Here is a 12,283-nt window from a genome sequence, read left to right as displayed (position 1 = left end):
CCCATTTGCAGAATGGTGGTCCCTCCAAACACTAGGACTGCTGACCATGAGCAACCACTCGGTCCTGGAACTGCAGCCACCTGAACCCCACTGAGCACGACCGCTGGTCTGTTTTCTCAGACACCAGCACGTACATGGGGCCTTGCAGACAAAGGGGTGCTTCATATAACTCAGGCCAAACACACCAGCTCAGGCTCCACTGCCTTTCGGTCACGCTGCAGGGCTCAGAACTGCCAGTCATCAGCCCACAGGCCAAGGCGGGGGACAAAGAGCATGGGCTGTCTGAACACTCCGCGAGCTGAGCTGCAGCGTACCCACCACAGAGGTAGATGCAAGGACCTGCTGCACAGGCACCGGGCCACCAGAAGCTTCCAGCCAGGCCCGCAAAGCCTTCCTGGGGGATCTGGAAGCTCACAGCTTGTGCGGTCACACAGGTGGTCTGTCAGCTCTACACACAGGCCCAGGTCCTGACATCACAGGAGACCCAGGACGCCTGCCTGCCCGCCTGCCCCCTGGGAAGTCTGTGATCTCAGGCTGGTGAAATGGCCTCTGCCAGCCTCCTCCTGGAGGCTGGAAAGCACACAAGGCCGCACCTCGAGGGCAGCCTGTTCAAGAATCTGCGTGCCTGTGGGGGAAGGGGCCTCTGCTCTGCGGGGCCTGGGCAGCCTTCTGTCTGGGGAGGCTGGGCACCTCCAGGGAGCTCTGTGAGGCCGTGGGGTGGCCCTGAGGCCAATGGTATAGGAGTGCTCACTGCTCGGGGAGCACATCGTAGCAGCAGGGTGCCATCAACTACCATCGATGACACAGAGGGCAGGACTGCAGGGTGAATGGGAGAGGACGAAGCACCCTCCACCCTGTCCCTGCGTTACCATCAGTGAGCAGCTGGGTCCCGAGGCTCAGCGCTGCTGGGAGCCGACTGGACGAGACACCACACACAGAGCTCTGAAGGTTTAATGACAAGTTCTGATGGTCAGCCCACAGTGTGGCTGACCTCTCCCCCAGCCAGCGGGGCTGGGCTCTGTGCCTGTCCATGTGCACCCCAACCAGTCCCACAGGGGCCCTCCCATGCCCTGAGAGGTCAGACCCCGGGACTGAGGATCTTGTGTCCAGGTGGGCTCACAGGGGGGTGTCCCCTGGATGAGCAGCAGGGCCTGAGATTCAAGACCCCCAGCATCAGAGCCCCACACCTGGGCAAGGCCTGATGGCAGCTCCTGCGGAGACCAGCCCCTCCCAGGCTGCTGGGCATGCCACAGGCGACAGTCCGTGGTCACAGCATCCAGTCATGGCCTGGGTCCACAGCCATGGTCATGGCCCACGCTCACAGCCACGGGCCACAGCCGAGCTCCCGCCTGGCTCATCTTTGCAGCTAGCAGCCTCCTGCCCTGGGCATGGAGGTCAGGACTGTCTGCAATGGCCCTGCCCAGCCCAGGCCCTGCCCAGTGCGGCCTGGGGCCACGCACACCTGCCCGAGGTGACCACAGCAGCTCTACAGCCCCGTCAGGTCCACGATGGCTTTGATGAAGATTGCGTCGTTGCGCACGTATGAGTTCTTGGCCTCCATCTTGGAGACGGGGCAGAACAGAGGGCAGCCGCTGGCAATGTTCATGTCACTCACCGGCCGCTGGAAGGAGGAGGAGGTGACGTCTGGCCGGAAAGCATCAATCACGTGCTCACGGTTGTTCTGGTCAAGGAGCATGAGTGTCACCTGCGGGGACGGCAGGGCGTGAGCTACGCTCAGGCGTCTGCTCCTTTTTGATCCAGCACTCTGTGGCCAGGGCAGGGGCACCGCTGTGCAGATGGCTGCTGTGAGGCACAGGACCCAGCTGGACCCTCCCAGCCCCACGGCCAGCCTGAAAGCAGGCGCAGACCGAGCCGGACATGAGACCCTCAGTGCACACAGGGAGACGAGGTCCTGGCCCGTCCTAACGGTTCGATGCGGATGAGCTCTAATCAGCTCATACTGAAGGGCACAGTCAGACACGACAGGTCATGACAGGTGATCGAGGACACCTACAGAGTGTGCACGCAGGAGGGGACAGCAGGACCCACAGGGCACAGGTCTGGGAGGAAGTTGGGCACCGACTGTGGGGCGTGAGAGTGTGCCCTGACGCTCAGTGAACCCCCACAGGACGCTGTGCATGGTACGGGGTCAGCCCACGCATCGAGGGGCTTCCTATCTTCCACTGGCCCATCCAACTCTCCAGTGATGTCCAGTCACTGGCCCCCCAACAACATGATCAGATAAGCAGCACTCAACTACATGTGAAAAAGGCTGAGGTGACAAACGTGTACTAGACCCAAGTCTTCTGCGGAATGTGGGGGCAGCGGGGAGCGGGCAGCGGGGCGGGGGCAGCAAAGCGCAGGCAGCGGGGTGTAGGCAGATGTCAGCAGTCACAAAGTGCCATCTTACATGTCCTCACACTTGCCAGCCCAGGGCCCCAGGAACCTTCTCTTAAGCAACCTGCTAATTGTGGTGACCAGTGTGGCAGAAGCACGGAGGGCTGGGACACAGGACTGACACAGTGCATGCTGGGACCTCTGTATTTGTGGGCTCCTCGGCAGAAGCCCCTGGAACCGAGCCCCGAGCAAGTCGAGGTTTAGAGCCATCCACCCTGCCCGGCCACTCACCTTCTGGTTGAAGGGCCAGCGCAGGAGGGCGTCATTGGGACCTCTCATCACCACGAAGAAGAGGGACAGGTGGGTGCCCCGCCCGGTGCCGTCTCCGTTCAGGTACACGCGCAGACACATCTTGTAGCCGTACCTGCTTGTGTAGAAGGCTGGGTGGGGGCGGGGCGGGGTAAGCCAGGGAAGGACAGTGACCCCAGCCCCCTGCCCACAGAGAGGGCAAGATCAGGAGCTGGGGTACAAGGAGGGTGGGCTACGGGCAGAACCCGGGGCCCTGGCCCCCTAACACACACACAAAGGGCAGGACTGGGGGTGGAGTAATGAGAAGGGTGGGTCAGGGGCAGGACACACACAAGTGACCAGGATTGGGAACTGGGGTACAAGGGGGGTGGGCTGGGGCGAGAAGGGAAGCAGGATCGGGGCTCAGGCCCACCTGGGGAGAAGATGGCGGGGGTGCGGCCGGCCACGGCCTCCTGGCGCTTGCGGGCAAAGTCGGTGATCTTCCAGATGAACACGCCGTCGTAGGTGGTCGCCTCCATCTCCCGGACCTTCTGTTCCAGGTCGGCCAGCGCCAGGTCCTTCAGGCCAATGCTCCTCTCCAGCTGCTGTACCTGCAAGGACACAGGGCTCAGGACACCAGGCAGCACCAGGGCCCAGCTGGGGCCTGCGCAGCCTGGAGCCCACGGGAACAGGGGCTATCGGACCTGCAGAGAAGGCCGCAGAGCTCCACACAAAGCACTGCCCGAGACTGGCCCCACCAGGCTGCCCTGCAGCCACCTACACCCCCGGCCAGCACACACCTTACTGCTGAGGGCTTCGATCTTCTCCTGGTCCAGCCGGTGCTGCCGGCCACAGGCTTCGGCTGTCATGGCCACACGCTCCACCTCCCGGTTCAGGACACAGACAATGTTCTCGAACGTGGCTGTCTTCCCCTCCAAAGTGTGGCACCGCTCCAGGAGCCCTGCAGCCCCGTGGCCGGAGAGCGGCTCCCCCTCCAGGACGCGGGCCAGCAGCAGGCCCAGGTGCTCCTGCAGCCGCTGCACCTCGTGGTCCTGCTGCTGCTCTCCTGTCACCTGCAGAGACCACGCAGGCTTGGCCTCGGGACAGCCACTTGGGGACAGCCACCCTCCCACACGGGACAGCTACCTGCCCACTGCATCCACACGAGGACAGCCATCCACCCTCTGTGTCCACCCACCCTCCCACATGTGACAGCTACCCGCCCACTGTGTCCACATGGAGACAGCCATCTGCCCTGTGTCCACACAGGGACATCAACCCGCCCTCTGTGTCCACCTACCTGCCCACAAGCGACAGCTACACACCCACCACGTCCACATGGAGACAGCCACCCGCCCACTGTGTCCATCCACCCTCCCACACCTGACAGCTACCAGCCCACCATGTCCCCACGGGGACAGCCACCTGCTCACTGTGTCCACATGAAGACAGTCACCCATCCACCGTATCCACACAGGGACAGTTACCTCCCCACTGCTGTCTACTGACAGCAGAGCCACATCCTGTCATGAGCTCACAGAACAAATACTGGACACAGTAAGTGGGAATAGGGACTTGCCACCACCCACCCAGGCACAACCGTGGGAGAAGGGACCTCTTCCCGCCACAGCTGACCGTCCTGACACGGGTGGGCCCAGGATCACTCTCTTACAAGGCGGTGGGGATGACAGGCTGTGTCCACAGCCTGACCACAGTGCTGCTCGTGGGCGAGGACAGCAATCAAGGGCTCGCACAAGACCTGGAGACCACTGAGAGGACTCGGTGGGCGGGGTCTCTCTGACCCTGTGAAAGGGGCCTTGGGGGCACCAAGCCCTGGGGCCACTCATTCAGGGGTGAGGTGTCAACAGGAAGAGACATGGAAGGGACAATATGCATAGCAGATGACCACACTCACCACGTCAGGGCAGCCGAGGGCTTGGAAACGACAGGGCACTTTACACTTGCCACAGGTCCTAACGTGGTCCTGCAACTGGACACAGTCACCTTCAGTTTGCTCGCTGTCCCCACGTACACAAGCGAGAGCCAGACAGTGGCTACCAACTCAGATACTCATGTCACCAGCCTGTCACACAGCCTGTCCCTGGCCACGCCTCACAGCACTGACTTGTCCCACAGCCTGTTCCTGGTCACTTCTCACACCTGTTACCCTGTCTGTCCCCAGTCATACCTCACACCTGCCACTCAGCCTGTCTCCCGGTCACATCTCACATCTGACCCACAGCCCGTCCCCAGTCATATCTCACAGCACTGGCCACAGTCTGTCCCTGACCACATCACAGTGCCAACCTGTCTCAGCCTGTCCCCAGTCACACCTCCCAGTGCTAACTTGTCAGACTGTCCCCCATGTCTCCCTACAGGGACTCCTGAGAGCCAGGCAGTGACCCTGCACTGACCAGCCGGCTAACCCCGGCAGCAACTCACTTTCTCCCGGGGGACAGTCTTGCTGCCGCAGCCCTCACAGGTCAGGGGAAGCTGAGGGCAGATCTCCAAGTGTGCCTGTGGGGAAAAGTACCAGGGAGCATGACCGAGTGACCCTGGGGAGGGTGACCGACCCTGGGAGAGTGACCGACACAGGGGACGGCCACATGCAGGCTCAGCCTATGCGGATGCAGCTGGGCCTGCAGGCCTTCTCCTTCCCGAGAGCCCCAGGGCAGTGCAGGCCAGGATACAAAATAACCTGATCCACACGCTGGGGAAGGGACACAAGCAGCCCCATCCACTCAGGTCCACACACAGGACCATGAGAGGAAGTGAGGTTGGGGGCCTGGAGCAGCTGGCAGGGCCAGTATCCAGCCAGAAACAGGGTGAACTGATGACCGGGACAATCTGAGCCTTGGCCACAAGGGTACCTGCCTCCTGGAAACCCAACGCAGACCTCAGGCAGGATCTGTGGTTCCGGGGATCTGCCTTGAGCACAACCCAGTTAGGCCCACAGGAGCTGAGAGGCCCTCCACCCACCCCCGGGGCTGTCAGCACCCCTCCTCATTCACAGAGACCTGCCTGGGCTAGAACTCCAGCAGGCCGGCCCCGCCCCCTCACCTGCAGGCCGGCCCCGAAGCAAGGGGCCTGGCAGTGTGGGCAGCTGAGGCTGCGCTCCGGGCACTCCGCCTCGGCATGGCGATCCTTCTCGCCCAGACGCACCGAGGCCTTGCAGGCAGGGCATGTGGTCAGCATGAACAGGCACTGTCCCTCGTGGCCACTCTGCAGCAGGAAAGGTGCAAGGTCACTAGGGCCACATAGGCCCCTCTCAGTCACCCCACCTAGCTCTCAGGCTAAGACCTCACCAATCACACAGCAGGGACCTCCCATGGGCATCCCCCATCTTCTCAGCCTACAGTGGGTGCTGCTTCTGCCCAAGCACTCCTCAGCCAACTGCTCCCAAGTGCTTCCTGCCAGCCCCTGACCTAGGCATTTAGCCCAAGACACAGACTGAATATGCAGGGGATCTCCACCTGTCCTTGATGCCACAGGGGAGCCCATCCTGTCAGAGACCTGGCCCCCACCTGACGCCCCTGCATCTGCAGACAGGATCTGGCTCAGACGGTGGAGGATGTGGGCAGAGGATGGAGGATGGGGCAAAGGGCGGAGGATGGGGGCAGAAGGAAGAGGCCACAGGTCAGAGGACAGAGGTCACAGCTCAAGAGACTGAGCCAAGTGGACACGTGGAGAATAGTGTGGGGCAGCCAGAGGTCGCACCCCGAGGACCCCACTGCCCACGTCCGGAGGAGTCAGTCACAGTGACGACACAGCGGACAAGACAGCCTGTTGTGGGGTCTCTAGACTCTACGAGTCATGACCAACAACCCAGCCAGACATAAGAAAGCTGTCTAAAAAGAGGTGCCAGGGACCACCAAGCCCTTCACTGGCCCAGCCATGTCCAGTTACCTCACTCCAAAGACAACAGGGCACGTGGGCCACCCACTGTGGTCCATCTCAGGTCTCCCTCCTTCTTCCTCCCCCTGACAGGCCGTGACAGCACTGATGCCCTTGGAGTCTGTCCTTTGATCCCATCTTCCAGAACACAACCTGAATAGGGCCGCCCAGTGGTGGGGGGCAGCAGGCACCACACCCACAGTACACAGTCATCTCTGCACCTCTGTCTCCAGGGGATGCCCTGGCAGGTCCCTTGGATACATCACTAGCAGGGCTGGGGTGAGTCAGACCCTGAAGCACGGAGAAGGGGAGGGCAGGGGTCACTATCCATTCCTGCCGGCACAGAAGCTATAATGCCGGACTCCCCCAGGCCACCCTGCCTGCTCCCCACTTCTGACCCTGCAGTGAATTCTCCAATCGGCCTGCTGCTGGTGGCGAGGGAGATGGGGGAGAGCCTTCCAGCTGGATGCTCAGGGCACGGCCATCCGCAATGGAGCTGGAAATTGCTCACCACAGAGAAAAACCCAGTGCAGGCTGGATGAGGCCTTCCGTCCCTCGTCCAGACAAGGAAGACCGCCGAGAGGCCTCTCCCAGGTCTCGGCCCTGCTGCTGAGCAGATGGACAGGACGCAGGTGATAGCTGTCTCAGCACTGCCGCTGAGTAGACGGAAAGGACGAACAGAGCCTGACCCACATCCAGCCAGGACCAGAGTGGGAGCAGAGCGGTCAAGCCAAGAACACGAAGCTGGCCATCGCCCAGGCTTGGGGACTTTCCGGAGCTAGCAGGGGCCTGGCCAGGGACTTTCCACTCTGCATGCCGGCAGGTGGTGCAGCCTCTCAGCCTGAGCTGGGGGCCACTCACCACTCTGTCAAGCACAGCCGGGCATGCAGGCCGAGGTGCGAGTCTGGGGACAGGGGATCTCCACTCTCCAAAAACAGACCTGGCCCTCTACCCAGCCCAATACACAGGCCAGAGACACCAACCAGACCAGCCTGGTGAGCGAGGACACTCGTGAACAGGCCAGCTGAACAGTCACTGGGCAGCCCGACTCACCCTGCACTCCCCTGCCCGCAGACGGCTCCCCTGCAGGGCGCTGGCTCTGCCCTGCCCCTCTCAGTCCCGAGGCTGACCCCTTACACTCAGGAAGAGTCAAGTTCCAGGCAAATCTTTCAGCCCCACACAAGCACAGCCAGGTCCGAGAAGAAGGGGCACTAGGGAGGCCCCAGCTCAGGCCACTTTCCTTCAGTGCTGCCGGCCTCCCAGTCCAAGGGCACACTGTCACACCTGACAGGTGATGGGTGCTCACGCAGCAATCCTGAGACGCAGCCTGGGCTCTGAGGGCCCTCCACAGGCACAACTTCCTGTGTCTCCCCGTCTGAGAGTTTACCCTGGTATTCCCCAACAGCCCCACGCAGACCTCGACAGGGCCCCTCATTCAATGTTACCTCATACTCCTTGACAGTCCCTGTCCAGGTGCACCCACCGTGGGGACAGATGGCTGGCAGGCCCTCCACTTCCCTGCGGGCAGCATTGTCTGGAAAAGCCTGGGAGAGAGCCACGCCTGGTCAGCCTGTGGGAGGCAGGAGCAGCGCGCCCCACGCCGAGCTGCCCTGCTCACCGAGCTGCTGTCCAGGATGGAGACACCCTCCTCATAGATGCCCTCCTGCACACAGGCGGCACAGTTCTGCGGCCCGGAGCTGTGGGGAGAGGTGAGACCCTCCTGACTCTTTGGGTGCCCTCGTCTCTCTGGGACCACCCAGCATCTTAAGGCCCGGAAACCACGAGGCTGTCCCCCTACCGTGTGTGGGGTGAGGGTGTCCAGCCCCGATGCCTATGGTCGCTTTCTCACTCACGCAATCTCTCCATTATCACTGTCTGTCTCTCTCTCTCACTCACTCACTCTCTCACCCCCACCCAGTCACTCTCCGGCATCTGTCCCCTCCCGTCTCAGTGCCCACCGAGGAAGACCTTCATGCCCTCCTCTGTGCCAGGCCTCCCAGGAGCAGCAGTGTCCAGCACAGCCCACGCACCTGAGGATGCTGGCCAGGCAGGAGGAGCAGTAGCGGTGACCGCACTGGGCCTGCACAGGTCGCCGCAGGACGTTGCCGCAGGCCGAGCACAGGTACTTGTCCTCCAGCTTGGTGCCCAGCAGTGTCCGGGAGAAGCCAGGCAGCAGCAGAGTCAGGGAGCCTGGGGGCGTCACACTCGCCGCCGCCATGGGGACACCACTCTGCCGGAGCCTGTGGAGGACAGACACACGTCACAGGGCTGCTGACAGCCCCTACAGGGCCCCCACAGCATCCAGACGCGGCAAAGGCCAGCTAACTCCGTCCACCTATAGACAGGGGTGCCCAGCGTGGCCAGCTGGTGGGACACAGAAGTTCCCTCATCTCCACCTTCAGCCTGCAGCCGCCGGTCACTCATGGCAAACAGGCCCAAGAGGAGGACAGGCACCCACCCTCCACCTCCTGCACATATATGGCCACACAGTGGCCTAAGCGGAGGGGCACCGCAGTGTCCCCCGGCCTGCGATGTGCTGCTGTTGCAGTGTCCCTGCCAGTGTTCTGGGACCAGGTTCTACCCTTCGGTCTCTATCACCGGTGACTGAGACCACGTCCACCAAGGAGCCCCAGGCCACTTGCTGGCCCCAAGGCAGGTTCCAGCACCCTGGCAGGGGTCTCAGCTTTCTGGCTGACCCCCAGGGGTACAGCTGCTGCCCACTGCAGATACCTCATCCCTGCGTCCACAACCAGGGGGCCCCAAATTCCCAGAGTGAAGTCAGCCTCCAAGCCTCCTGTCCTGGGAAGCTGTGTCCAGCTTCCAAGTCACTCCTCTCCCTCCTGCTCCCCAGATGCCTGGTCACTCTGTCCCCTCTTTCTAACGCAGACACAGACGCTGTGTCCCTGCTCAGGGAACCTCTGGAGGGCAGGCGCCCCCTCCCAGAGCCGCCTCTTACATACAAAGTGACATGAACCTCTCAATGGTTTCCACCTCAGAGAGGCCAGGACCACTCTTGGCAGGGCACAGTACACGGGGCAAGTGGCCACCATGCTCCGAACTCTGGCCGCTTCTGGTCACCAGCATTTTCTGGCACAGCTTGGGTGAAGGCCCCTGATGCCTCACACCAGGAGAGAGTGTGTGTGGATGGCTATGTCCAGGCCTTGGCATCCTCAGTGACTATCCAGCTTGTCAGCATGTCAGCGTCATCTGCTGGAACTGGCATCGTCACCACTGGCCCCATGCTCCACCCACGCCTCCACCCTTTCTGGTTGGACTCCCGTGGCGCTCTGCATCCACTCTTCACAGACGCTGCAGGTCCAGCGTTCAATGCTCCTCCTGTCTTCCATCTACTGCCCAGACCTCTGGTGACGCAGATGAGAAGACCACAGCTTGGTCACAGCTGAGCTGGGCTCTTGCTGGCTGCAGACAGCACCTGGGTGACAAGTCTTCGACACAATGACTTCAGCAAACGGCTAGAAGGCTCCCAGCGTTGACGTGTCTGAGACAAGTCTGGGAGACAGCCTGACTGCAGGAAAGCTGTGCCACCGTCACTCCAGAAAAAGGATCACGTGCAATGCAGGAAGCAGGAGACGAGGCCGTGCACGCTGCGAGCTAACAAAACCTTGTCAGTGCTAACTCAAGACTGATTACAGCCGGTCTCAGCAGGCACCCAGCCCACGCCCACGTTGGGGGGCAGCAGAGGCCACGGGGTGTTTGGTGGGGCACTACAGCTGCTCAGCCTTCTCTCCGGCCAGGCTTGACTGAGTTCCCTCTCTGTGGTGGCCATGCCTGCTTCTCTCCAAGTGCCTGGGACCAGCGGACCTGCAGAGTGTGACTCCGTGCTTCTGGGTGAGCGCACGATGGTGGGAGGGGTCTCAGTGTTCAGAAGTGTGATGGTCTCTAGGACTGGTCCAGACCAACCCCATGCACACACCGCTCCAGGCCCTGGGCCGGCCAGGACCCTCCAGGGGCAAGGGAGGGCCAGCTGGTGGTGGGGCTGGGGTGCCTGCTATCAGCCCAAGCTCCTGCCTGTGCTCACCAGGCCCTCCCTGAACAGTTAACAAGGCAGGGTTCGTGTGAGTGCCTTTCCGCAGGAGAGATGGGGTGACACGAGGCCAGGCCAGCAATCTCCAAGGAGCACGGGGCCCAGAGGTGTCAAGAACCTGTCCTAGCGGCCCTAGTGGAAGGGGGAGATGTCCCCAGATCCCAACATCAAGCTTAAGAGGAAGGCACATCTGTCTGTCTGTGGAAGCCACAGCCATGGTCTCTAGTGTACAGCTCCGAGGCCTGACGCAGAAAGCAGACTCTCTCCAAGGGCATGGGTCACCACAGCCGTTCCACACTGCACTCCAGGCCCGTGCTGCAGCTTGGTGATGAAGCGGAGACCCCATCTCTGCAGCAATGGGCACAAGCAGACCTCCTGGTCACCCCCTCCTCCCTCAGATGTTCAGACACCAGGAGGTGCTGGGGAGGCAAGGACATGAATCTCGACAGAGCAGGTCCTCTGGAGGGGTGCGGTCTGGACACAGCAAATGACCTGGCAGAGCCTGACCTGGGAGAGCCTGACGGTGCCCAGGAATGTCCTAGCTGAGGGACAGGGCAGTGCCCCAAGGTCAGCACACTGGCTAAATCCTGAAGATGGTAGGACCACAGCGTGCATGGAGGGATCCAGAAGGGTCAGCCAGCTGAGGGTCTGTCCTCTCCTCTGAGCCCCGGAGGGCAGGCAGGGCCCTCCACACCCCCATGCACAGGTGTTATGAGGCTGTGCAGAGAAGGGCCAGGAAGTGACCCTTGGGTCCTTGGCTCAAAATCCCAGCAGTTCTGGGGTTCATGGTGTGAGAACTGGACATCCACATGCTGTTCACAGAAATACGGGGCTGGGGCCTCTGCCAGAAGGCAGCAACGGGACCCCCACACACCATAGCTCAGCGACGACATCCCCAGGCAGCAGGGCCAGGACTAGAGAGTCACCCTGAACACCCAGCACTGTCCTCCAACTTGAAGCAAGAACAAGAGACTTGTCCTCACACCCCACGCCGGTCCCAGCCCTGCTTCTGACCCAGCCGCTCTGGCTACCGATCCACACATTCAGTTAGCTGCTCCCAACTGGCCACTGCACATACCCCACCCCCGCGCCCACACCCAGGGGCCCAAACTCCCGGAGTGAAGTCACCCTCCAAGCCTCCTGTACTGGGCCCACCTGCATGCTCATTAGTCAAAGGATACAAAGTAGACCATCTGAACAAGGACTAGGTTGGGCCGGCAGGGGAGGGGACGCCAGGTGCACTCACCTGTCACCTGGCCAAGACCCACTGCTGCAAAACACCAGGGAGGTGCCCAGAGCTGGGCTGGGGGCGTGGAGCCCATAGGTGAGTGACAAGGAGCTGTGAGGCGACCCTGGTCTCAGGTCCTGGAAGAGTCCAGGTTTGCAGCAGGGATCAGGTGCGGGGACAGGTGTGTGGGGACAGGTGTGTAGGGATGCGTTGCGGGGACAGGTGTGCAGGGATGGGTTGTGGGGACAGCTGTGTGGGGTCAGGTGTGCGGGCACAGGTGTGTAGGGTCAGGTGTGGGGCACCTGTGCGCACACAGGTGTTGGGGGACCGGGGAGCCCGCCCCGCCCCGGGGAGGAACGATCCCCCGCCCCGCCCTTCGCCCCCCACCCGCAGCACGCGGGCGCGCCCTTCGCGAACTTTCCTGCCAGGCCGAGCTCAGAGTTTCGGTTTCCGGCTCCCGGGTCCTGAGAAAGCCCGGCGGACAGGGCGGT

General features: G+C 62.1%; 1 protein-coding gene across 1 annotated transcript; it reads right to left on the bottom strand.

Annotated features, from left to right (window-relative positions):
• Nucleotides 1-1,486: 1,486 nt before the first annotated feature.
• TRAF2 (TNF receptor-associated factor 2) lies at nt 1,487-8,737 on the bottom strand. Its single transcript, XM_006900590.1, has 10 exons — nt 8,550-8,737; nt 8,138-8,216; nt 7,965-8,063; nt 5,686-5,847; nt 5,068-5,142; nt 4,541-4,615; nt 3,426-3,698; nt 3,059-3,236; nt 2,629-2,777; nt 1,487-1,705 (listed from the first exon to the last, which is right to left on the bottom strand). The coding sequence occupies exons 1-10, from the start codon at nt 8,735-8,737 to the stop codon at nt 1,487-1,489; spliced, it is 1,497 nt and encodes a 498-aa protein (XP_006900652.1).
• Nucleotides 8,738-12,283: the final 3,546 nt, after the last annotated feature.

Source organism: Elephantulus edwardii, unplaced genomic scaffold (genome assembly GCF_000299155.1).
Source record: "Elephantulus edwardii isolate Elephantulus edwardi_28Jun2011 unplaced genomic scaffold, EleEdw1.0 scaffold00289, whole genome shotgun sequence".
NCBI lineage: Eukaryota > Metazoa > Chordata > Mammalia > Macroscelidea > Macroscelididae > Elephantulus > Elephantulus edwardii.
The sequence above is the reverse complement of the archived record's forward strand: the minus strand, read 5'-3'. Positions and strand labels throughout refer to the sequence as shown.

What these genes read in the sequence shown, in the direction of transcription:
- TRAF2 (XM_006900590.1), bottom strand. Translation starts at nt 8,737, where the DNA reads ATGGCGGCGGCGAGTGTGACGCCCCCAGGCTCCCTGACTCTGCTGCTG. An exon ending in TGCCTGGCCAGCATCCTCAG is followed by an intron (nt 8,217 to 8,549) that starts GTGCGTGGGCTG and finishes CTCTCCCCACAG; the next exon opens with CTCCGGGCCGCAGAACTGTG. An exon ending in GCTGGCCCTTCAACCAGAAG is followed by an intron (nt 1,706 to 2,628) that starts GTGAGTGGCCGG and finishes CCGTCCCCGCAG; the next exon opens with GTGACACTCATGCTCCTTGA.